Source organism: Centropristis striata, chromosome 2, assembly GCF_030273125.1.
Source record: "Centropristis striata isolate RG_2023a ecotype Rhode Island chromosome 2, C.striata_1.0, whole genome shotgun sequence".
Classification (NCBI taxonomy): domain Eukaryota; kingdom Metazoa; phylum Chordata; class Actinopteri; order Perciformes; family Serranidae; genus Centropristis; species Centropristis striata.
Window position 1 is genome coordinate 10,681,085 of NC_081518.1, and position 25,371 is coordinate 10,706,455.

Here is a 25,371-nt window from a genome sequence, read left to right on the forward strand (position 1 = left end):
CCTTGATAGAATAACAAAGTACATAGTCTTTAAAATTGGGTGACACTGAGGCAAAAATATCCTGATGATATACGTGTTTTCATGTGATTGATCTCAGTTGCTATACAAAATAATTGACTTGTATAAAATGAGTTCATTTACAACAATATAAGATCACCACTGTCACATATGAATAGTATTTTCCATTACATAACCACCATTTTTCAAATGCAGAGAACCTTAGGCTGTAACAGTACAATACCAGCAGTGATTTCCCAGTGTAATACTGAACAGGAACAAGTGTTTCTCTTCAGGACAGAAATGTGTTGGTAAGACCGTACCATCAATAGTGAAACAGCACCACATATATCAAATAAAAAGTGTCACATAGCTCTTGGAACAAATACATAATAATTATTCAAAGTTTAGATCCATACAAGTATAGGGATATTATCATCATTATTATTAGTATTATTTATTTCCCCAGATAGATAGATAGATAGATAGATAGATAGATAGATAGATAGATAGATAGATAGATAGATAGATAGATAGATAGATAGATAGATAGACAGACAGACAGTTTTCCTCCTAACTTTGATTCAAATCTAGACTGACTTCCAGCAAAACTTTGCTGAGGCATAACAGGAAAGTTCAGAATTCTATTGTTATATAACAGTAAGCTGTTTCATGATGTGAGCCTTATTTATTGTCTAAGAACATTTCCTTTCTCCAGATTAATTTAACAACTATAGTGCATGAGACAAAAACAGGGTAAAAGTGCACTGAACCTGAAAAGAAAAGAATTTCATACTAGAATAAAAATCTTAATAATATAATACTTAATTGGCGTCCCGAGGGATGCACATCAATTTTGCTCATGCACCAACACATGGAGGTCACAAGTTAGGGTCTACTGCAGAGCATTGTTTTGTGTTAAATATAGAGTGCACTGTATTCACAGTCTGCTATTTATTTAGTTGACAATTTAATTTCAGATTTTTACACCCATGGCTCACAGGTGTCATGATGATATCACACCACATACACGTTGATTTAACCGAACTAATGGATAAGGACCACTCGATTACTCACTGAGAGGTAACATGTTTCAGTCTATATGATGTGTATAGCAAACAGGACACATTGGCATTGCTTTTGTCTCGTTGTTCTTCATATTCATTGTTTTTTTTTTTCATTTTATTTGATAACCCTGCCAACTTTATTCAGAAACAGAACTTTATGTCTCCAATAATAAGCACTCAATAATGTCCTAGGACAATCACCCTTAATATTTTTTTTTTTTATTTATTTTTTAAACCAATTGTCATATTTTGTTTTCCCCCTATTCCTTATATCTGTTTCTCCTTCCTTCTCCGTCTCTCTATCTACTCAGTATACCTGCGGCGGTATTAAAGGGCAGTTACAGTGGCTCTCGTTGCTCTAGGGAGGATGGGAGAACATTGGCTTCCAGGCACTGTCTTACATCATTTCGTTTTTTGTTTCAGCGCACCATTTTCCCCACATTTGAAATTTTTTCTTTACCGCCGTCTTGGTTGCCGTTGGTAAGAAAAAGCGAGAGCAGCTAAAACTGATGTAAGACTTACCATCGGCACCCAACTCATCCTCTCAGTGGTGATGCTTTAGAGCGTGTTTTTGAAGATATGAACTTCATGCCGACTTTCTACTACATCACTACATCATCTCTCCTCTCCTCTCCTCTCCTCTCCTCTCCTCTCCTCTCCTCTCCTCTCCTCTCCTCTCCTCTCAATCATTGAAGAGGCCTAGGGCATTTTTTTTATTACACTTATATTTTTCAACACCATTTTCACATATGCAGCTTCCAAGTTTACAATTCCTGGCAAAGTGAAAAAAAGATCTAATTCAACAAACAAACAAAAATAGTGGGAAAAAACAGATTTGGTTGGATATAAACCGGTTGATCTAACAAGCAGGTTGAATACTGCACACTAAATAAATATACAGTAAAAGATTATACATTTACCCCTATACGCATTGGTGCATTTTCATACATATACTTTTTCGAGCAGAGATGTGCTGGATATTCGTGAGACGTGAAAGTTATACTGTACCCGGCACATGTGCAGTGCTCTGATTCTGGTCAGTGCTGATCATTACGTGAAAGGATGATATCACTTATTCAATTCCCTCGTCCACATTTTCCCAAGCCAGTGGAACAAATTGCCTTTCAGCTAAAATCCCCTTAAATTACAGCCAGCCTTTGCACTTCGGAGGACAATGCAAAGTGACATCAAAATCATACTTGAACTTGAAAGTTCTGCTTCACAAAGGGATTTTTTTATTATTATTTACAGGACCACCGATAAAGTAATTTAGATCACACTCCTTTGTTCTGCAATGAATGATTATTATGATTGTTTGTGATGAGTAATTTCAAACAGTGGTTGGTTTGAGGTGCTGCAATGTATTATAATGTTGAAATATGTTATTTCATGGTAGCAAATTTTCTGTCTCAAATTGTAACATGTAAGCTCACAAACAATATTATTTTCTGGAAGAGGACATAATCTCTCTGTTGGTGTCACTGATAATGTGTAACATACAGGGGAAAAGGCACAAAACAATAACATAATGCAACATACAGTTTATTCACTGGAGAGGGCCTCTGTGTTTCTGTGCAAAGGTCAATACTGTGGATCTGCAATAACAACACGACTGAGTTTTGTTACATCATGTATTGTTTTTCCCATGTGCCTTAGCTGTCTGCCGTCATTTTGAAATCGTGAGCCAAACATTAGTGCAAGAAAACTGTAATTACAAAAGTCGGACACATTCCAGATAGTTATAAATTGTGAACATCACTTGTAGGATTTTATTGTTTTGTTTTGTCTCTCCCTATATTCTTCTGCTACTTTTCTCTGGTTTTTGTTGTATTTTTTTTTATAAATAATTTCTTATTTGCTTACCTACAGGCTGACTGGTACAACACTGCCTTCACCGGTGATATCAAATAAGAACTGGCTTCGGATACATTTCACCTCAGACAGCAACCATCGAAGAAAAGGATTCAGTGCTCAGTACCAAGGTATTTAACACTCTGTCAGTCTTATTACTTATCTGTGCTCTGTCTCCCTTCATGCACATACAGTCATGGAAAAAAAATGTCTTCAGTGTCTTGTTTGTTTTAATGGCTGGTACAACTAAAGTTACATTTGTTTGGACAAATATATTGATAACAACAAAAATAGCTCATAAGAGTTTACTTTAAGAGCTGGTATCTAGCCATTTTCCATGGTTTTCTTGATAATAACCAAAATCATCATATAAATATAGAGTGAACTGTATTCACGGTCTGCTATTTATTTAGTTAACAATTTAACTTCAGATTTTTACACCCATGGCTCACAGGTGTCATGATGATATCACACCACATACATGTTGATTTAACCAAACTAACTGATAAAGATCACTTGATTACTCACTGAGAGGTAACATGTTTCTCTAATGCAAACAGGACACATTTGACAGCTTTGACTGTATATAAGTATGTACTGTGCTTACCTTACAAATTATTCCACACATAAGAACAATGTAGCACTGGAAATACATGGTAGCTTCCCTGCATGATATTTTTATACACTGTAATTGAGAAATTACATTTATTGGTGATAGAAGCCTGAAACCACCTGACTGGACTTGCTGGACCTTTCCTGTCGTCTAATTGACTGGTTGTATTACTTAATCAGCAAATTAAGGTGCATATTAGTTTTCCACGTAGTTGCTTGGATTTAATTGGCTGCTTCCGACACAAAACACGGCGGTCCGAGACCTGTATCTCTTATAGAGTGTCTGCCGCCCTGTCCGTCTCTATCTCTTGTTCTATTCACTTCACTTCATGCTGTCTGTCTTTCCTCACTTGTCGGTCTCTTGCTCTTGCCATTGGTACTTCTGTCATTTCCTTTCTGTTTTTGTCTGCATGTGATATTTGTGTGTGTGTGTGTCTGTGTGTGTGTGTATGTGTGTGTGAGAGAGAAAGATGTGCTTTTCATGCCAAATCTGTTTCTCAGTGGAATGAAGTTTGGTTGTAGCACATATTTTTTCCGTTATCCTCTGCAATGCTGCTACTTGGGATAAAATAGATGGAATCCATTTTCAAGCTGCTCCACTGCTTTGCTCTTATCCTCCCTTTTTCCCTTTCTTGTCCCTTCTTGTCTTTGTCTGTTAATGTCTCCTCCTTTTTCCCTGTTCTAATTTTCAGTTTCTGCCTCTGTTGCATTCGTCGTTGGTTTATTATCTGAGGGGGAGTGTGAAATCGTTTCTGAGTTAATCACAAAGCTAATGTGTACTCAATAGCAACCCTGGAAATAATATGCCCTCAAAAAATGTACATTAATTTAAGTTTAATACAGCATTATTTATTATTACATTAATAACCCCCCTCCTTCTTCTTTCTTCAGTGAAGAAAGCAATAGAGCTGAAGTCCAGAGGGGTGAAGATGATGCCCAGTAAAGACTCCAGTCACAAAAATGCTGTCTGTAAGTAAACTACTGTGTGTTGTTTGTGTGTTTGTGACTGTAGGTCAGTAAGAAAGATCATACCAAAGTTAAACACATTTGGTCACATATAAAAATGCGTATATATACACACATACAAACACAATCTCCACAATCTCTCACACACACACACACACACACACACACACTGTATCAAGGACACAAAACTGAGGTTGCCCTTGTAGGAGTTAGGAGTCCGTTTTCTTTGTCCTTTTAGTCTTTCCCTCAAGAGGTCAGAGGTCAATTTCAGGTCAACAGTTCTATAAATATATGCTTTTTGTGTTTTCAGAAGAAAGTTTTAATCATAGAAGCAAATATATATTAAAAATACAGCCAGTATTGCAAAGAAATCTTAGAAAGAAAGACATTTTATCCTACAGTAGCAGTCAAGTTTGAACTTATTCTCACAACACAGTTCAGTGCGAACCAACCAATGATGCAAACAAATCTGCTTTTCTCTCAACCCAACCTCAATTTCTTCATTATTAAAATCTCAAAGAGCAAACTGAGTCAGAATGTACTACACGGTCGGACCCATAAAGTTGCAATAAAATAAGTTTTACCTATTTTCATGAAATGATTATGACAATGTGATTTATTCTTGACGGATAAAGTGTATATCTTCTCAAAAACTGTAATTATCAATCTCTTCCAAACATATCACAATGACAATGAAACTACAATTAACAGAGGATTTTGTCTGAAAACAAAATTATTCCAACTTTATAGGTGAACATGTATTTGGTATTCTTCATTGTGTCAGCTTCCTGTACAGCCATCATGATTGATTTAAGAAAGAGCGACCTTACCGTTTAATGTTTTGTATTTCATCATGCAAAACAAAGTTACAAATATTAGATGTTTTTTTATTGATTGACATTAGACAGTGATGCCAAGTGGCAGAATAGGTTAATCAGCTCTGCTACCGGGCTAGCCGAGGTTTTCCATTGTAACCATCAGAGTTAACACAGAGGAAAAGGTGTTGGGACTTTTCTGAATCTTGAATGGGGCCTTTCAGCTGGGTGACTCTTCTTCTGCGTGCTGATCTGGCAACCACATTCTGCTTTATGATGAATAATGCAGGAGCGGAAGGAGCTGATTGACTGGTTGATGTTCCATTCAAAGTCATTCTCATGAGCCTCAATTTTGTTACTGTTGCGATGGTCTGAAAAACTTTTCAAGCTCTCTTTTTCACACATTGAATCTCCCTGTACTGGTGTCAGGATGATAATCTGCTACAGTCTATAATATAGTCAATGCAGCATAATGAGCATTGGCTGTAGCTGTTGCTTTTCAATGGTTAAGTCATTGTTCTATCCATTTTGGCTTTTTGTTATACTCTAACTTTATGAATTTCAAGTGGAGTCTCGTAGTTTTGTGTTGGGAGTCTCCATGGCCAACACTGGCAATGAGCCCATTACATCTAGTTTGTTCCTTCAGGAGGTGCAGTCAAGAAACTGGAAAGTGACAATGTAGACTCCGTTAGGTAAAGTCATTAATGGGTACATTTTGACAATCCACCTCAGAGACATATTGTAAGCCAGTAAAGATACGGTACAATCCTATAGTGGACATAATGAAGGCCAGTATATGGATTTCTTCCACTTTCATCTCCTTTTCATGTGCTCAGCTCTTTACTGCATAATATGCCACATGTCATTTCAATGGAATTTAAGTAGACGATTGTGAAATGGTGAAAGCTGTTTCTTGTATTTTGCATTTTTTTATTATAGCTATAGAGTAGAGCAGTTTTGAATACAAATCATGACTTGATGTCAAAGCTAATCATGACATCAATTAGCATTTTCAGGCTGTAATTTGTGTGCTGTAAATGATTAAAATGATTTCCCATTTTTGCTGGTGCAGTGAAAACAGCATTAGGCAAACAGCAAGCCAAGTAACATGTGAAGGTGTTTTGTTTTGTTTTGAAATGACGGACAGGATTGATGTTCAATCAAAGGCATGATAAAATGCCCAATGTGGATTTTCTCACATATCAACCAAATGATGTGAAGAAACCTGTGTGAAGTTTTGTGGTCATATTACAAAGTGCAAAATGAAAAAAACAAACAAAGACAAAGCGTTGTCAGAGAAAGTCTCAAGATGATTCATAACTGTTACACCATTAGTTTGTATCATTGCTGGCAACTAATGTGCACAGTAGGTGTCAATTTGTGTGGTTTATTTTGGATTTTAGGCCATTAAAATAAACCTCAAGTGGTTGTGTTTAAGAATTTAAGTATTTATTCAGTTACAATTATGTGATACCTTCACACCCGATGAACCATCTTTGGTTCTGTTTGTACAAAGATTTAAATACATCAGTGGTTATTTTTACTAACTCACACTTTAAAGGCAAATAATTGCCGAGGCTCTTCGAATGTTTGACTAGTTTATGAAAATGGAAAAATAGTTCTCACCCCAGTTGCAGCTAATGGGAAACAAAACAAAGCTAAAAATAAAATTGTGCACAAAGCAGTTAAACAATGACTTTAATGATAGATGTGGTGAATATTTCTACAAATGGCAGACATATTTCTTAGCACTATGGAGATGCCTCTATTACAGTATTCAGATCATGTGACGGAGACTTTTAATTGTCACGGAAGCCCAATCTCATACCTCATCCGTTCCTTAGCATTTAGCTTCACAATAAAACCCTCATCAATAATTCTGCTGATTTACACGCTCAGCCAAGCGTGTGCTGGTGCAATTAACATTAGTATGGTGTTTTTTTTGTGTGTATGCAGAGAAGAAATCTTATGTGCTTGTGTGCTTCTTCATGTGTTGCTGCAATTAAGATTTAAACTGGTATTTGAGTGTGTGCATGCATATGCGAGGAGTTCCCGGGGCACATTGGTTTATTATATTTATCAATGATGTGGGGCTCAGTGAAGAGTTCACATCTCATACACACACACCTTCTTTTTTACTCGCGCTTGCACAAACTGAGTGCACACACAGATGTACACATATACACACTCGTATAAAAGTTGTTTCCATGTGAAAGAATTGCCTGAAGTCAGTTTGCTGAGTCCAAAGCTATTGCATTCGGTTGTTATGAGAAGGGGCAGCTAACAAAAACATCTTGTTGTGAAGTAGCTCTCTTATCGTGCACGGTCCATAGAGGTTTCTCACAGATAGACATGTACATGTATTAAAATAAATTATAATATAACCTTGGAAATGTGATGTTCTGCTAGAAAACAAACTGTAACTCTGCAAGCAGGCAAGTTGATCTCCAAAGAGTTAATCTTACGACCTGTTGTCCAGATGTTGTTGCACATTTCCCTATATGGATTTATCATGATGTTGAAGTAAAATTACAATGATCACCAGTGGTTCCATATGTGCTTAAAGACTTTTAAAAGTCGCTTTCACACTATGCTGCCCTGTAGAGAACAAGCTTTTTTTATCTGCGATCACAATGTGGAGCCAAAGAATGATGATAATGACTATTAACTGTGTAGTCCAGGGCTCCCTTAAGCTTTTGCAGCCCTGGACCTAAATGAGAAATTTAGTTTCTCACCATGGGACCCATGCTCATTAAAACATACTAGCTTTTTTTTTATGGGGACCAAATTTCAGTAAATGTGGGTTTTCACATTGGGTCGAAGGGCTCAGTGCGGTTACTGTTATCTACTTCAGTTGGGCCATCAGGCCGGGAATCAGGATCATTAAAACGTTGGTAGGACCAAGGTCCACTTTTTGTCCCCAACCAGTCTTTGAACAACACTTCTTTACACCATATGACTCCCACTGGTAATATCATAGCTGTATGGCAGAGAATTATGCAATATATAATCATTACAAAGAACCAGAGACTGATGATAATGAGTTTTACCTGTCTGGAGAATGGAGTGCTTATGAATCATAATCTAAAAGACTGTCTGTAACAGCCTCAAGCCTATAATATAAGCACAGTCTAATAGACAGACACACATGAGAATAAGTTTAAATCTGTTTGAGAACAGTCTGTTTATGAATAATTATCACGCTCACTATTGATTGGAATCTTATGTGATACTGAGCAGACCGATAGATAGATAGATAGATAGATAGATAGATAGATAGATAGATAGATAGATAGATAGATAGATAGATAGATAGAAAAGCCAAGAGATAGATAGAAAAGCCAATTAAAAGACAAATATATGAGTATGAGTATATATGAACAATGTAAAATGAAATTCAAATGAAAACAACCCATCTCACAGTTGCCAGTTGCCCTCTCTCAGCGGTAACATTAGCTTACTGCTGAGGATGTGTCATAATTATAGAGAGTCTGGAAGATTGTGATTAAGGAGTTTTACTCCCTAGACAATGACCTAGAACTGTAATGAATCATCATTGTGAGAGTGTGATTTATAATCAGTGTTTTCTTCAGAATTGTCAGGCAAGGTGGTGCTGGGCCGCGTTCCACTCAAGTGAAAGCGACCACTTGAAACATGGAAATCGCAGGATGGGTCAGCCCCACTGCTGAATATATTTGGGAAAAGCTCGCAGTAATGCAGACTGTAACAGTCAGAATATTGTTTTAGCGATGTGTTCCATCACACATAGCTCTGCCTCTGCCTCATATCAAGTGCATTTATGTGGATAAATCTTGTGGGCTCAACAAAATGATGCTGGGAAGATGGCTGCAGATTTCAGCTCTCGGCTTGATTGACCCGTGAGCAGGAAAAGGTGGAGGAGAGAGAGTGGGCAGAGTGGATAAGAGGCAACAAGAAGAGCAGGGGAGAGCAGCGGAAGAGAGCATATCAGCAAACTGCACTTCAGACATTTCTCTCCTCATCTAGCAGGCATCTGAAGAGCACCTCAAAGGCTCTTACCTGAAACACATGTCAGCTGATTACTCTCTCTCTCACACACACACACACACACACAGACACACGCGCACAAACAAACACTCTCTCCCACGCTCTCCCTGCCTCACTTTTTCTCCTTGCACACACTCTCATTGACTCTTTGGCCACAGTTTTTTTCTTAATGGTTCATTTGTCGGCTGTTGTAATAACTAAACTTTTTGTGCTACACAGTTTTGCATTCTCAATGCAAATGTCTTTTGTGTTTATCCGTCTTTACGTTGCCCTCTAAGCCAGTGGTTTTCCATTTCTCTCCAATTCCCCGAGCCAGTGGTTTGTGACTTTTTCTCTCGGGAACTTCAACAACAATATCTTACTACAAAGAAAACAAAACTAACAGCAGGAAAGACAGGACATTATGTACAACCTTAATGTACATATTCAGTATTGGCTTGTTATATGAGCTTAACCATGTTTTTAGAACTCTTTAAAGCATTTTTGTTATTAAATTTAAATTAACAGTAGATGCGTCCTTATCAGTTAAATTAAATGCACCATTTAAAAAAAAACATTTTTTTTAAAATTATAAAAAAAGATTCAATTTATCATCCTCAGAGTCATCATTTACAACACAAATGTACATTATTAGCATTTAAATTTAAGTTTATTATAATATATATCTTAAAGATGCTAAATTGATTTAAACTAAATAAATAGGTTTCCACTTTCAGAATGACTTATGTGTCTCACCCTCTTAAATATTTATGAATGAGCAGAACTAATAGGTCATGATACACAAAAAGAAAACAGTGTCAGGTCTAATCTGGCCGTGCTGAGGGCAGATGGTGATGGCAGCAGCCACATAATCCTTTTTATGCTTGTTGGGATGTCAAATACTGTTGTAATACTGCCTGTCTGTGGGCTGTTTCTGTTATTTATTTTTTAAAATTAGTGGAAACAACATCACTTACCTTTACAATTCATACGGAATTAGCAGATTTTATAAAGTAACAGAAATACAAAGATGAATTAATCAACAACTCCACAGGCAAGAAAGATAAATATAAAAATGAGGAGAGAGAGAGAGAGGGAGAGAGAGAGAGAGAGAGAGAGAGAGAGAGAGAGAGAAATGATTTCCTAAAGGTAAAAATAATTTAATAAATACCTTATATAGTATATAAAATGTTCTGATCTGTGCAACAATAAACTGTTCAATTATGCAAATTATAGAATAATAATTAATTAAGAAAGAATGATTCCATTGTTTGTTAATAGTACAGTTACTATTAACTAAATGTTGATTTGCCATTTGTTAATGATGGTATTTTGCAAATACTTTAGTTGTCAAATAAATATAATGGAGGAAAAAAGTACAGCATGTCCTTCTGAAATATATAACAGGGTAGGGGTGAAATTCAAGATGCAATATTATATTAATACTTTGGACAACAATAAAATATTTGCTGATATCACACAGTCTGCCACGATTCAGGGGCCTGCGATCAAGATCATATCCCCATTTAACACAATCAGGTACATAGACTCACAAAATATATATATATATATATATATATATATATATATATATATATATATATATTTTTTTTTTTTTTTTTTTTTTTAATGATAAGGATATAATGGTGAAATTTCAAAGTAAAGGCATATCTTAAAGATGACGATATGTATTAATATTTGTCATTTGTCAATGACATTGGATCGTGGATCATTGAATGTCGATACAGATCAATGTATGCATATACCCCTGATATAGAGTTTCATAAAATTAAATATAAAACTAAAGGACAGAGGTAGTTAGGTAGGTCAGTGGGCTCTTTGATATGTTTAAAGTGTTGGGTGAGTGTATAGTGAGTAGTTTAAGACAAATGGCAGAAGAACTGAGTCTTCTAGTGAGTTTAAACCCTGTCTATAGAAGTGGGCGGTTGGCAAGAAGTGGAGTCTATTACAGATGTCAAAAATGCCAAACATGCATGGGCAGAAAATTAATCACTTTTTTAAAAAATTCCTAAAAAGTTGACTTTTGGAGATGAAAGCTTTACTGAAGACACTTTGATGATAGGGAAATTATATTATGCATCATAAGCTTGTGTTTAAATGTTGAATGGCCTTTTAAGTGCAAATATGGGATTAAGTCAGCTTGAGGATTTCTGACACCAGCCCAGCAGTATTGCCAGATATTTGGCAGCTGTTTTTTTCTATAACAATCTCATGTTGTTTGCATGAGCTGGATTTGTTTCGGCAATATGAACCTTTGTATTCGATGCCAATGAAAACCATTTGAACATGAGTGAGAGAGAAAGGGATGAGAGAACGCGATAGAGAAAGTGTTTGTGTGGTGATTTTTGGACAGAACATCAAAAAACACAGCAGAGCAACAAGACAGCTTGTTCTGTTTGCATCATATCTCACACAAACATGCATACAAAGCGTCTATACGCTCGCAACCCCTCAGCACACACACACACACACACACACACAGCAAAATCACACAAACGCATCATCCATCTTTTATGCTGGGATGCACCACACTTCAGCACCCCTTTGTAAATTGCAGCTAATGTGTACGAGAGAGAAAAAAAGCGGGGTGAGCGAGATGAGAATAAAAAAAGTAGAGAGAAGGAGTGAGTGGGAGCAGACGCAGATGAGGAAGACAGGAAGAGAGATGCAAGTGAGAAAAATATAAGAAAAGATGGACGGATAGAGAAAGAGAGATGTTAAGAGGTCAGATAATGATCTCTCTCCAGGATATTCTCTTTTTTTCCCTTTGTGCTGTTGTAGTCCTATTCAGCATTCTCCTCATTTCCATTTTATTTATTCTCTCTTTCCTTTCCCTTTATTTTTTTGTTTTTTGTTAACCATCATTATTCATCCACAGAGTTCCATTAAGACAGAGCTGGTCTAAACTGGTTTCTGTCATGTTGTCTGGTCTCATTTACATTTACATTACGTTTTAGGCATGCAGCAGATGCTCCCAGCCTCAGAGATGTCTAAAACCAATGAAATATCCCAAATATGAGCCGGACAGAAATTTCCATGTGTTTGGGGTTTGTGCTTTTTTTAGACACAGAAAAGATCATGCAGCTAAATGAAAAAAGAGGAGGGAATACGATACTGAAATGTGAGGACAGTTATCTTCATTAAATTGCTACACATGTTGGTTTCAACTCTTTAACTGCCATTCCATATTATTTATTTTTTAGAATTACTTTTGGGAGGTTTTATTAAATCCTTGTGCACTTTTACACGCTACATGTTTGGATTAGTAGTACATAACATTTTACAAATTCAAACTATATCACTATGCACAGATAATGCTTATTATGGAGGCAGGTAAATAGGATAATGCCAGCAATTAGGTTCCACACATACTGGAAAGCCTTAAGGTCTTCAGCATTTTTATTAGTTTAAAACTGAGGGAAAGTGCCAAGATGTTCTGGATGATATTATTATAATTATAATTATAATTATAATTATTATTGTTATTATTATTATTATTATTATTATTATTATTATTATTATTATTATTTAAGAACATGGCAACTTTATTAGGGATGGAAGTGAATTTAAAGCGAATAACCTGCTTTTAATATTTTAATTAAAAGTAAAAGTATGTAATTTTGACAATGTATTAAGTGAAAATCACAATCACAAATTATGAAGCCAAAATGGAAATGTGTGAATTGTATAAAAGAAATATAAAATATTTATAGTATTATATAATTTTTATTTTTTTACTTTTTTTAAATTTATTTATAGTATAATTATATAAAAAATGTATAAGCTTGTCCTGAGTTTTCGATGTAAAATCTGAATCTTAAGTAAGCTGAAAAGTAATGGAAATAGTGTATTCTCACTATTTAATTCACTATAGAAGTGAGCACTAGAGAGTCATAGAGGCACTATTCTGATCTTAAGTTTCATTTCCTCCACGGTTATCTACTAAAGTGTAGTTGACAACGATATAATTCTCCTGGCCTTAATCTTATCTAACAACCGAAATATTTTCAGATAGAGGTCCCTGAAGCGAAATTGTTATCAAATAAGGGTCCATGGTACTAATGTGTATCAATTTAGTGGTCCTTGACATGCAAAAGGTTGAGAAGCACAGGCCTACAGCGATCTGTCAAACATCTCTGTGGCAGAATAAATTAAAGCTCTGTTTAAGGACAAGCTGAAGTTCAAAAGGGAGGAGCTTTTTGCAATTTTTGTTGTTGTTGTTGCAGAAGTTGACTTTTCACAACTGACAGCTTCTAAAATGTATTTTGACCATAGACAGTATGGTTTTGACCTGAGGCTTGTCAGGGTATGGTTAGCTAGGGTACTGTTAGCATGTTGTGGGAAATAAATAACAATGTGAAGAACTACTGAGATAAAAGGTTACACTAAACAAATGTAAGTTAGTTAATTTTGTGAAGAGAAAAAATCGTTCTACACCGTTTGTCCTAAACAGTTAGCTAACAGGTAATCTGTAATGTTAGCTAACTTTAATGCTAACACGCTAGTTTTGCAATTAGCTTACTACAATATTTACTGTAATAGCCTTCCCTGCTGCCTTTTGAAGTACATGCAAAATGCTTTTGATTGTCATGGTAATTCCAAGCTAATGTTTGGCTCCGGCATTCAACCCTTTATAACATGTATTATTTAGCATTAAACATGTATTTTGTTCAACCCATTCCTTTCTCCATACGACTTTACATCTATGTGAAAAATATACATGTCTTCACCCTGTTAAAATAATGGCCCAACTCGTTTTTTCAAGTTTTGCAGGAAACACAAAAAACTTCACCAAAAGTGATACATATGACATTTATTGATCATTACACTCAAAAAGAATGTAACAAAGGATGGCTATTGGCAGAGGAATAGCACTGTGTGTAAATGATGTAACTTAAGAGAAATAAATGACTTAGGCAATTTTTGAACATGCCTTTGTGACTTAAGCAAACTATGGTAACACTTTATTTTGAAGGTGTCTACATAAGAGTCACACGAGCCTGTCAGAAACATGACATGACAAGTATCATGAGCATTAATGTTACTTCAAAGTGTCATTAATGTTCATGACACATCCCATGTCATGTTTATGACACGCTCATGTCTCTCTTATGTAGACACCTTCAAAATAAAGTGTTACCATATCTTGCTTAAGTCACAAAGGCATGTTAAAAAAATTGCCTAAGTCACATTTTATTTTGACTTAGGCAAAATAAATCCGCTTAAGTCACACACTCGAAAGGGCCATTATCTTAAAGGGGTAAAATCACATGATCTGATCAACTGAGGATGTATTTTACCATAGGTGGCTGGTTTCATGAGGAGATTTAGGCAAAAAAACAGTGTGACGATGTGTGGAATTTGTATGTGACTATAGCTTATTTTACCAGGCAAACCTGATTAGCTTAACTTGTTTTTATTTTACATGTTTTATCCAGTTAAACATTAAAAGACAAATGTACATTCTACTGTAGTGTTTCAGCCTATAACTCTTTCACTAACTCTCTCTTTTCACAGCAACCATTTTGGCTGGTCAAAGCAGGAAAAGCATAGGTGTAATTGATAACATGAAACAACTGCATTCCCTTAGTTGAGCATTGTTTAGCGTCCTGGTTTTGTGCAGGCCAGCTGTCTGTCATGGCTTACTGGAACACTTAATGAAACTGAGCCATAGTTAATGAAATGTGTTTCACCTGTGCGTTAACTGTTCCCTGTGACAGCTTAAAATGTCAGGGCCTTTGTTAATGTTTCGAGCAACACCTGTGTTTTTCTTCTATGACAAGTAAAAAAATGGCCCGTTCAGAATTAATATGATGTATTTTGTGTATGTGATCCCAAGCAAGAGATGTGGAAATAAATTACAGTGTGATTATGTTTCATAAGTGTAAATTGTGATCTGTCACAAAAGTGTTAATTAAGTTAGTCATGCGAGTGATGTCAGTAATGTTGCCACGGGGAGCTTTTTCTTATTTCACAAGGTTAGAGACATGAGGAGTTTTCTGAGTCAGCAAGTTGAGTTAAATAGTCAATTGTTAGTTGTTAATTGGATGTGATTGTAAGATGTTCTTGTGTTTAGTCATGCTGTTGAATGCTGCAGATATTTCACACTGTGATCTAAACTAGTCATTCTCTTATTAGTGATGAATATTTCCCCTGCTGTGTGCGTGTGTGTGAGTCTGGAGTCGACCCTTACTCCGAACTATGAATTTGACCATTGCAGAAGAGCAGAATACTGCTGTGTTGTACAGAGAATTGTCATTTTATATTTTGAACTGACAACAATCTGATAACAAGTAAATTTGATGTGTATTGCTACTGTTCTTAAATTATATTTAAGGTGGTCAAAAGGGAAACACCAAACTCTGGCACTGGAAGCTTAAGACCTTTTGTCTTTGTTAATAATTTCAATGTTCTGAAAATGAGGTCACAAAGCAATAGCAGGTTTTTGACTTTTGCAACCAGAAGGTCTGCCTTAGTATTTTTCCTTTTGATTTCTGCAACTCCCCACCGATTTATACAGTCTATGCTGTCCAATAAAAAGCACCTTTTACCTCACTTCTCTTAAGGTACCTGCATCAGCGCTCTGTCTACTGTTTTTTGTTGTTGTTGGTATCATTAAGATGGCATTAAAAGAGCCTTTAAAAGCCTTTAAAATTGAACTTGTTTAAACATGTAGAGAATGCGATAGAGAAAGTGTTTGTGTGGGACTGTCAAACCGGTTACTACAGTTTGTCCTTTTAAGGAAGAAAACAAAACATGTGTTGGTATATTTCTTCATCCTTTTCTGGAGGACAAGTTACACAGAGAGTCTTGTTTATTTTGTGTTGATTGGACAGATAAATTACAAAAGGCTGATCATGATAAGGGTATCCATTGCTGCTCTTTGATGAACAGCATTTTTTAAAAATCTTTTAATCTTTTTTTATTATGATTATATCCATCAGGTAGGAAAATAAACACAAAAGGAAAAGGCCTGTTTTCATATTGAAGCCTGTGTATTTTTTCAAACATATTCCTGAGTCAACTGAGAATACATCTATTTTAAAATTCAAAGGCTGACTCTGTGCTTCATTTTGTGAATTCTCAACAACAGTTGGGGATATTTCTCACAGTTGGAGTTATCCGTGTTGCGCTTAAACACTTGCCTGTCATCGCATATTGAAAAATACTCAGATGCTTGTGGTCACAATAACAAGGATGATTTTTATCCTCTCTCACTTTCATCTTACTGTAAAATGTGGGATGAGAACAAGTTTAATGATTTACCCGTCAGCATAATATGATGCCATGCATGACACAAATAATGACAAGATGTCCCTAAAGTGTGCGAAAATAACCTTATCAAATGCACTTCCGTAGCAACAACAAGACACTGCTTACCATATTTTTTCCTTTTTCTTCCAGTGAGTCAAAGCGGTCTTGCTGGGGATGTTTGTCCAGATCCCGGAGTTCCAGAAAATGGCAAGAGGATGGGCTCAAACTTCCAGTAAGTTTACTTTTTTTTGCTATTTTTTTTTTTTTTTTAGCAAAACGCTTATTTAATAATGCACATGCATTGTTCAAACATACATTTTGTGTGTTTCTACTATGTTAAAAAAAGGAGAAAAACTCAACTGCTGTCCATCAGTTTTGGTCAAATCAAGTGTATTAAAAACACCCAGAAGAAGTGCCTTGAATATTGTTGATCTTTTAAAGGGCAGAGGGCTCATTATTGTACGCATGTCAGACATTTATAGAAACCAGTCTGCAGAAATTATCTCACTCAAAAGTACTTTTCCTGCAGAGGATTAAATTTGCAAACCTGGCACAATTCATGAAATCATTTGGACGATATGGGAGAAGAGGGATGCTTGCTCAATTTATGTGCATTTTGTGCTTGGTTAATGTTTTGCTGGTTTATTTATACAAATCAGAACAGCTTGGTTGTTGCCAGCACAATACATGTGATAATCAGAAGGATCACGAGAACTCCAGAGGGCTTGTATTTTTATGGACTGATTCACTTTTAACTATTTATATTACACCCTACTGTGGGCTGAACAGATATGTACTGCGAGCTGAACTCTGTTTGCACAGTACAACCAAGTTCACTGGGTGAGTTGGTCCCCCTCCGAATCTGCTTTGGCTTTACAAAAATACTCCTGTGTAACATGTAAGATGGACCAAGGATGCAGTAGTGAACTTAAACTTGGTGAGCTTAGCTTAGATCTGATCACTCCTCATGTTTAACATGTTTCTTCTTGTCCAGATTACTTTGAGGCTACAAACATACCTTAGGTCCCAGTTCACATTGGAAGTTATTTCCTCATAAACCAGCTTGTTTAGTTTCTCTTCCAACACTGGGATTGAGTGCCGCTCTGCCCCTCTTCTGGTCTTTAAATTGGTCCAATGAACATGGAACATCCTCACCAAAGTTCTGCATCATTTTTTCTGGAGACTGAAGTGTTTTGCCGTTTGTGTATCATCATGAATTATTTCTTTCTGTTGGGGACTAGTTGTTACAGCTCTGGCTTTTTAGATGTGAACCACCTTATGTAACTGGCTTGTAACAAACCTGAAAAACTCACATATTCACATTTGCAGTCTTTTAGATCCTCCTAAAGGGGGAAGCTGTTTAGTGCTTGTCAGACCCGCTCCACATCCGCCAACCTCTGTCACTTATAGGAAAGCAAATTCCTAGCTGCTACAGTTTCACCCTGCAGATATAAATATGTTCGCATTCATCTCAAACACACACACACACACACACACACACATTGGAGTGTTGTGGGGCATTTTACAACACGCACCCACCTCCTAACGATGATGGAGAACAAACATTAGAGGCTACAGCTAAGGCGCTAAACTTTTTATACTATATGATAATGTTTATTATATTTTTACCATTTCTTGCATGGGAAACGAACAGATGAACACCCTTATCCTGCAAACTCAGCTACAATGATCCAATAAAGAAGTCATATCAGGAACATTAAATCTGTGCTCTGAATACATGTAGCAATCATGCAATCTAATCGGTACTCGTAACAATGCAAAGTTCATTGTATTTTAGGGCTGCAACAACAAATCGATAAAATCGATAAAATTAGATTATTAGATTAAGTTGCGGAGGTGTTTGCTTATTAAAAAAAAAGTTGAGTTGAGCGTGGAGCAGAGCAAAACAAAGCAAAAACAAAAAGGAAAGACCATCGGAGAGACAGAAAGAAGGGAAATAATGTTGCTCTGCGACATGTCGGAGGCAGTCAGACCTCAGTCATCCAAGGTGTGTGCTCCGTTTTAAATTGAGGAACGTAACGTCCCTCCAGTGGTTCTTCTGGTGCTGCTGTTTACTCGTTATCTAGCTTAACAATAGGGTTGCCAACTCCCCGAAAAAAATAAATAAGGGACACCTGATTGGCAGGGCCAGCCGACCCGATTGCCTTCACCCATCCTGTCGTGGTGAACTTTTTTAGCCCCTTTTTTGTGAGTGAAATTATTTTTTAACGATTTGACTCGAACCTGAATTGAATCAGATGGATATTTTTGTGTGACATGAATACATGGAAAACAAATTATTATCCAGCAATTCACTTTAATACAAAATAACAATTAGGCCCTGTTCTTCAAAGATGTAGTGGAGTTTGCTGATAACAATTTGATTTAGAGAGAATGGGAAGGAATGTTTTGGAAGTAGGAACTTGACTAATAATCAAGGACTTGGTGGTCACAGGGTTTTTTATTGATTCACTCCATGGTATCTGCTATTTTATGATGAAGTGAGAACAATAAAATGATCACATAATCCATTGAGCATCAGTGGAGTCTAAATTTCTCTTAAGTTTCTCTTGTGATCATGAGAGAATCGAGGCAGGCCTTGCCTTTTTACCTTTTTCTGAGACTATTTTCAGGCCAAAAAACTTTCAACTCAAATGATGATCATCTTTTAATCTCCAGCTCCCGGTGTGCTTCTACCATTAGCAACTTTGACTCCACAAACTCTGTTGGACTATTAATGGAGCTGCCTGAGTTAGTGAAAGGTCATTACCTCTGTGTGTGTGTTTGTGTTTTTATCTTTACACATTTATGTGTAAGAGCGATGCATGTTGGCATGGATGTGTTGGGTGTGTGTTACAGGTTTGTATCTAATTATCGTTAAGCACCTAGATGCAGGAGCTGGAACAGAATTGTGGTGTGATGAAGTAAAACAGGAGAAGTGGAGAGAGAACTTAACTGCAGAGAAAACAAAAGTTCAGTGCAGATGTGCGAGATGGTTGTCACTCACTCTGTCATGGCAATTTTGATTCACATATAACCACATAAACAACTGCGATGGAAAGGCTTTAGTTCTTTTCAAGGAAATAGCCATAACGGCAAAGTTTTCTTTCCTGTAATTGTAAATTTCACAGTGAGCGGCTGGATGGGAGGTATTTTCAGTGTCATCAGCATCGCCGAAGTAGCAGTAGCTGTAAAGTGAATGACCCAACTCTCCGTGACAAAGGCAGTAACAGTGAGATTTGGCCAGGCTGTACCACTCTACAGTGTTTAACAACAGGGTGGAGCCACTGAACAACCAGAAACCTACATAGCGAATGTTTGGCCAGGTGGTTGACTGTGGTGTCTATCAGCGGGGAGGAGACATTAAGCTTTACAGACAAGACACCATGCAGACTTCCACTCAGATGGCTGAATGTCCCTCTCACGTGCGAGGCAGCGGGATGTTGGAGGCAATGAGAAACAAGAATGATAAGCACAAATGATGAGAGAGAAGGCTGGAGGAGTGGAGAAAAGGAAGGAGACAATAGCAACTGAGAGCAGACAATAAGAAGAAGGCAAAAGTGAAGAAAAATAAAGGGTCTCACAGAAAGAGAGGAAATATAGATCCTAATTGGATGATCTGTGGGGATGGTTGCCTTCCACAGTGATCAAAAAAACACTGCATCATTAATACCATGGCTGTCATTCATGCATTATTTCTACAATTATATTCCTTCCCAGTTCTCTTGAGGCATAACCAGTGATGTAAGAGGTCTCTACAAGTATCATAATATCACCTTTATGAAGCACTGAGTGCTAAAATCAGCTTTACTATTTTTGACTACTGCTGTTACTATTGTGTCTCCTTTAATAGAATTGGATCCAGCGTCCAGTTCAGTTGTGATGACAGCTATGTACTACAAGGATCTAAAAGTATCACCTGTCAGCGAGTCACTGACACACTGGCTGCCTGGAGTGACCACAGACCCATCTGCAGAAGTAAGTTCCAGCTGTCATTTCTTTTGAAACCTGTTATGACTTGTTAGGTGTTCATGGCTTAGAGCTCGAGCTATTTATAAATGTGTTCATGTCTACCGACAACATAAGGACACGTCTGCTGCTTGGAATCAATGTGCATCGAGTCTATTTTTGTTTGATTTCTATCAGAGCTGCACCGATAGATCAGCGCATCCCTGTAATCGCCAATATTCGTCTTGTTGACTGCCATCAGTCTATCTGCAAATGAAATGACATTCACTGATATGTTGCATCAGTTGTAAACTGGCTAAATGTTGTGTTGGTTATTTGCAACAACACAATACAAAGGTTTAAGCTATTGGCCTAAGATTTCACCGGGACATCCCTTATTGAACTAATTTGGCTCCATATATAAATATAAAGGAGAACTATGGATATATTTATATCACAGCATTCATCCAATATCAGGTAGTCATGATATTTGCTTAAGGTTTTTAAATTATGGTAAAAAGTATAAGAATGTATTTTAGTTTTCCACTGACATCCATAGACTGCATTTATATAGTGCTATCATACATATTCATATAGGGAGGGTGGCGGAGCTGTTGGGTAAGGGGCCGACCTCGTTATCTGGAATTCAGTGTTATGCTTAGGGACACTTCAGTGTGCTATAGATAGAGCAAGGAGTTAAACCACCAACCTTTGTGACCAGCTATTATCGCCCCTGAGGTCCAAGGGTGACAAATGAGAGTATAAGTCATTAGAGATGCCACTCCTTTAGGGGATGTAGCACTGAGAACTAGACTTACATGTTCACCACAAATCAGGATTATAGCACATACTATAACTATACTATAATACTAATCTAAAAAACTAAAAAAATACAAACTACATTCACGAAGCTAAAAGAAAGAGCTAAATTTGATAGCACCTCCTCAATTGCGTAAAGATATTCTTTAGTCCATTTGAGGTAGTTTTTGCCTCTGTAGAAAACAATTGAATGCAGTAAATGGGATAATAATAATAATAATAATAATAATAATAAGTTCTGATGTATAGAACAAATAAGTCATTTGACCACTAATGGCATTTTCTCCCATAGTATATTAATTTGTCTTTGTCATGGACAGCATACTTGCTGACATGAAAGAACAATAAAACTTGCCCAATTAAAAAAAACCTAAAGACATTTCTTCACTTTCTCTTGTAGATGTATTGGATGACATGGGCAACTTGTTTTGTTTCTGGTTTGCAATCTCTACTTCTTCGACTATAAAGAAGGTAGTACAATAAATTCATTGTAAGTCTTTGTCTCTTCAGGGGATTTATCGATGATAGTAAAAGGTTAAAAAAAAGGCTGATCTATGGTATGGTACTTACTGCTCCCTAAGGTCCTGCGGCTGTTGTTTCAAAGCAACAAAGCCCTGTTCACCTTCAGTCATTAGCCTGGACGCTCTGAGCTCCCCTGGCAAGGAATCCTCTGCTCTGTCGGTATTAAAAGTTCCAAGCATAGCTGAGGGACCAGGGTCCTTTTTGTCAAGATTCAAGGTTATATATTTAAGGTTAATAAATTGTAATTTTACAACACAGGGTTGCACAGCTAAATTAAGTTGCAGTCACTTCATGCTACACGAGAAAAACAAACAATTTTTATGGTGGAGTCAAAGAGTCTCACTGCCTGAGGACAAGAGCTGCTCTGTAGTCTGGTGGTACGATACTCCTGTATCGCTTGCGGGACAGCAGCAGGGTGAACAGGGCTGTTGCTTGGTGGGCATTGTCTTTTAATATGCTATGGGGTCAGTGCAGGCACCTCACCTTACCGATATCACTGATGCTCAATAGATGGGTACCAATGATGCTGCGGTTTTAATCACAGGCTTCAGAGCCCTCCTGTTGTGGCCCGCACACATCCCCTGCCAGTCTGTAATGTTTCTAGTTGGGATACTCTCCATGTAATCCTCTGTTTAAAGTTAAATACAATCTTATTTGCTAATGCAGAGGCTATACTATCACAGCACCATAATGAGTAATATCAGTATGATTTACATTTAGTTGATTCTTTATGTGTCGAATCATGATTCACTTTCTGACTGAGTGGCTGAGTGACTAAATAAATAACTGTGTGAGTGGCAGAGCAATGATGCAGGGGCTCTCACTGCCCACATGTTTACTGACAATACCCTGTTGGGTTTATTGCGACACAATGAAAAGACAGACAGATAGCATGCACACCCAAATGTGCGTGCACACAACACACACTTGCATTGACAGCAAGCATCCAAAGGACAATGTCACACACACCTCATAGCTGCAGCAGTACAGCCTTGAGCTGTGTGTGTGTGTTTGACGGACAGGCAGTCCCTGTGCTCGGACGCACACTATAGGGTCCCTGTCACATCATATTATAGTGTAAGTGTGTGTGTGTGAGTGTGTGCCTGTTTTGTGTCTGCATGTCTGTCTGTGACTGCAGGAATCTGCCTGACTTGATGATACTGGCTGCTCTTGTCAGACAGAGACAATAGAAATGAAGGCTGAGTGAGACAGAGAGAGAGATGGAAGGACATGTGGATATCGTTTCCACAATTAACTTATGTGAAAAAGAAGAAATCCATTTGGAATAAAATCCGAACAGTAAAAAGAACCTGTCTGTAATAAAAATTTAAATTGATCCTTAAATCAGTATTAACCAATGATCAGAATGAAAGATTACTGTACTCCCTAAATGAGTGAAAAGTGTGTCCATGTGACAGTGCATTAAAATATTACTGACGACACGGCAGTATCAATACTGTAAAATAAAATAAAGTGCACAAAACATTTTGACAAGAATTGAGCAAGCCAATTGAATAATCCAAAGTTGCACGTCCCTAAGTTACTCTGAGAGGTCGGACAAGCTTCAAAAAAAGGAAACGTTGGAGGCAGTATGGCTTCGAGAAGCCAACAGCAAGGACTTCATCTGGGATGCCAGATGTTGTCTATACCCAAATAAATAACACCAAAAGTTACTTCAGGGGGATAAACAGCCAAACAGAAATTATATAAACAAAGGAACGTTAGTCTTGACCTTCTCTGACTAATAATAATTCTTGTTATCTAAAAAATATGTCAGCAACCAACCTGTCTTGTTCCTAAATCACATAATATTATCATATTCCTAATAACGACTCAATCGCATACCATCTCCCTTAGGGAGCTATTCAGCAAAAACTATACCTGTCCAGCATCGAAAAAGAAAAAATAATTGCGTGATTGATGAAAAGAGTTGAGAACTTGGTAAAATACAGCAATCTCTGAGCTGAACTTGGAAAAAAAAACATTACAATCCCAAATTTCAAAAAAGTTAAACAAAATATGATAATTTTCTAATCCTTTGTGACATATATTCGATTGAAAAGTCAAACTTCGGCTTTAAGAGGTTAATGTTCAAACAGATAAACTTTTGTGTTTGAAATATACATTCAGGATTTATTACATTCTGTTTTGTATTACATTTTACTCAGCGTCCCAGCTTCTTTTCGATCAGGTTGTTAAAATGAATATAACATTTGTGGCACAATGTTACAAAACATCTGCGGCACAATATTTCCATTTGGATTGTGAAGCAATATAGACAGCAGTTGTTGGATTTCACTCAGTATGCATTACATTTCATATTCCTTCAATGAAGTGGTAAAAACATATGCAAAACATATGAATAATATTTTTAAACTGTGGAACAACTTATTTTGCTTCATTTGAAACTACAGAAGTGTACATTTTAGGGGGGGAATCTAAATTCAAAAGGTGGATTTTTATTACACAGTCACATTTCAGAACATACTGCAGCAGCAGCATGTTTGACAGTGATTCATGTCTTGACATATTTTTTTATTGAAGTATCTGTAGTTATGGACAGGAATGACTAAAAAATAGTTAACAGAGAGAGCAAGGAAGGTAAGAAACAAGGCTGTTAGCCACAACCAAACAGGCAGGCAAAGGTTAAAAATTCCTTTACTGTAGCTCTGGTGTATTGTGCTATCTGGTGTGATCACTCCCCTGGGACTCAAACCCATGAGCCTTTCTCATTCTCTGCTGAGACTTTAATGTTAATTAGAAGCTGGTCTCTGGGATGAATCGCCATGAATGTGTTTCTGTGTGTCCATGTGTGTGTGTGTGTGTGTGTGTGTGTGTGTGTACCTGTGTGTATTGCAGTGTGTTTCAGCCCTCTTTTCTAATTAACAGGCAGATCAGTCATCTGAGGTCCTCCTCTCTCTCCCTCTCTCTCGTGGTATTTTCTGTGCCTCTGTCTCTTTCCTGCCTCTTGCCCTTCCTCCTCCAATTTCTTTTCTGTTCCTTTCTCACATTATTATCTTTCACTCTCTCTACCTTCTTTTCGTCTCTTTCTAACCTCTCTCCCTAATGTGTCCCCACTTTGTCTCTCAGCCTGTCTGTATTTGCAAACTTTGTTACTTTATTTCCTCCTATCTCCCTCTAACTCCTCACCTCTACTATTTTTCTGTACTACTGGTATGTCCTTTCTCGTCTCGAATGTTTTTGCCTCCATGGCATTGTCCTTCCCTACCTCTAATGGCAGTGAACACCTCCAGCTAACTCATTACGATAGATAAAGGGCAATATATGATCAGATGAAACTTCCTCCGCACTGGTGAAAGTGCTTGTTGACTAAAACTTACTGAAAATGTCAAGTAAGCCTTTTCATATGAGTGTACTCGAGAAAAGGGCTTTTAGTGGTACTTTTACACAATACAATTTTTTTTGCCAAATATCTCTTTAAGGCAATAAACACATGGGTGGTTTTATGAGGTACTGAAGGCAAGAAATATTAC

General features: G+C 37.0%; 1 protein-coding gene across 1 annotated transcript in view; it reads left to right on the forward strand.

The window, feature by feature from the left end:
• Positions 1 to 25,371, forward strand: part of LOC131992507 (CUB and sushi domain-containing protein 1-like) — a 442,029-nt gene that overhangs the window by 233,768 nt on the left and 182,890 nt on the right. Inside the window, exons 6-9 of the mRNA XM_059358115.1 lie at positions 2,934 to 3,046; positions 4,419 to 4,496; positions 16,739 to 16,820; positions 20,442 to 20,566. Coding sequence (XP_059214098.1) covers positions 2,934 to 3,046; positions 4,419 to 4,496; positions 16,739 to 16,820; positions 20,442 to 20,566 — 398 coding nt within the window. The remainder of the gene's footprint in view (positions 1 to 2,933; positions 3,047 to 4,418; positions 4,497 to 16,738; positions 16,821 to 20,441; positions 20,567 to 25,371) is intronic.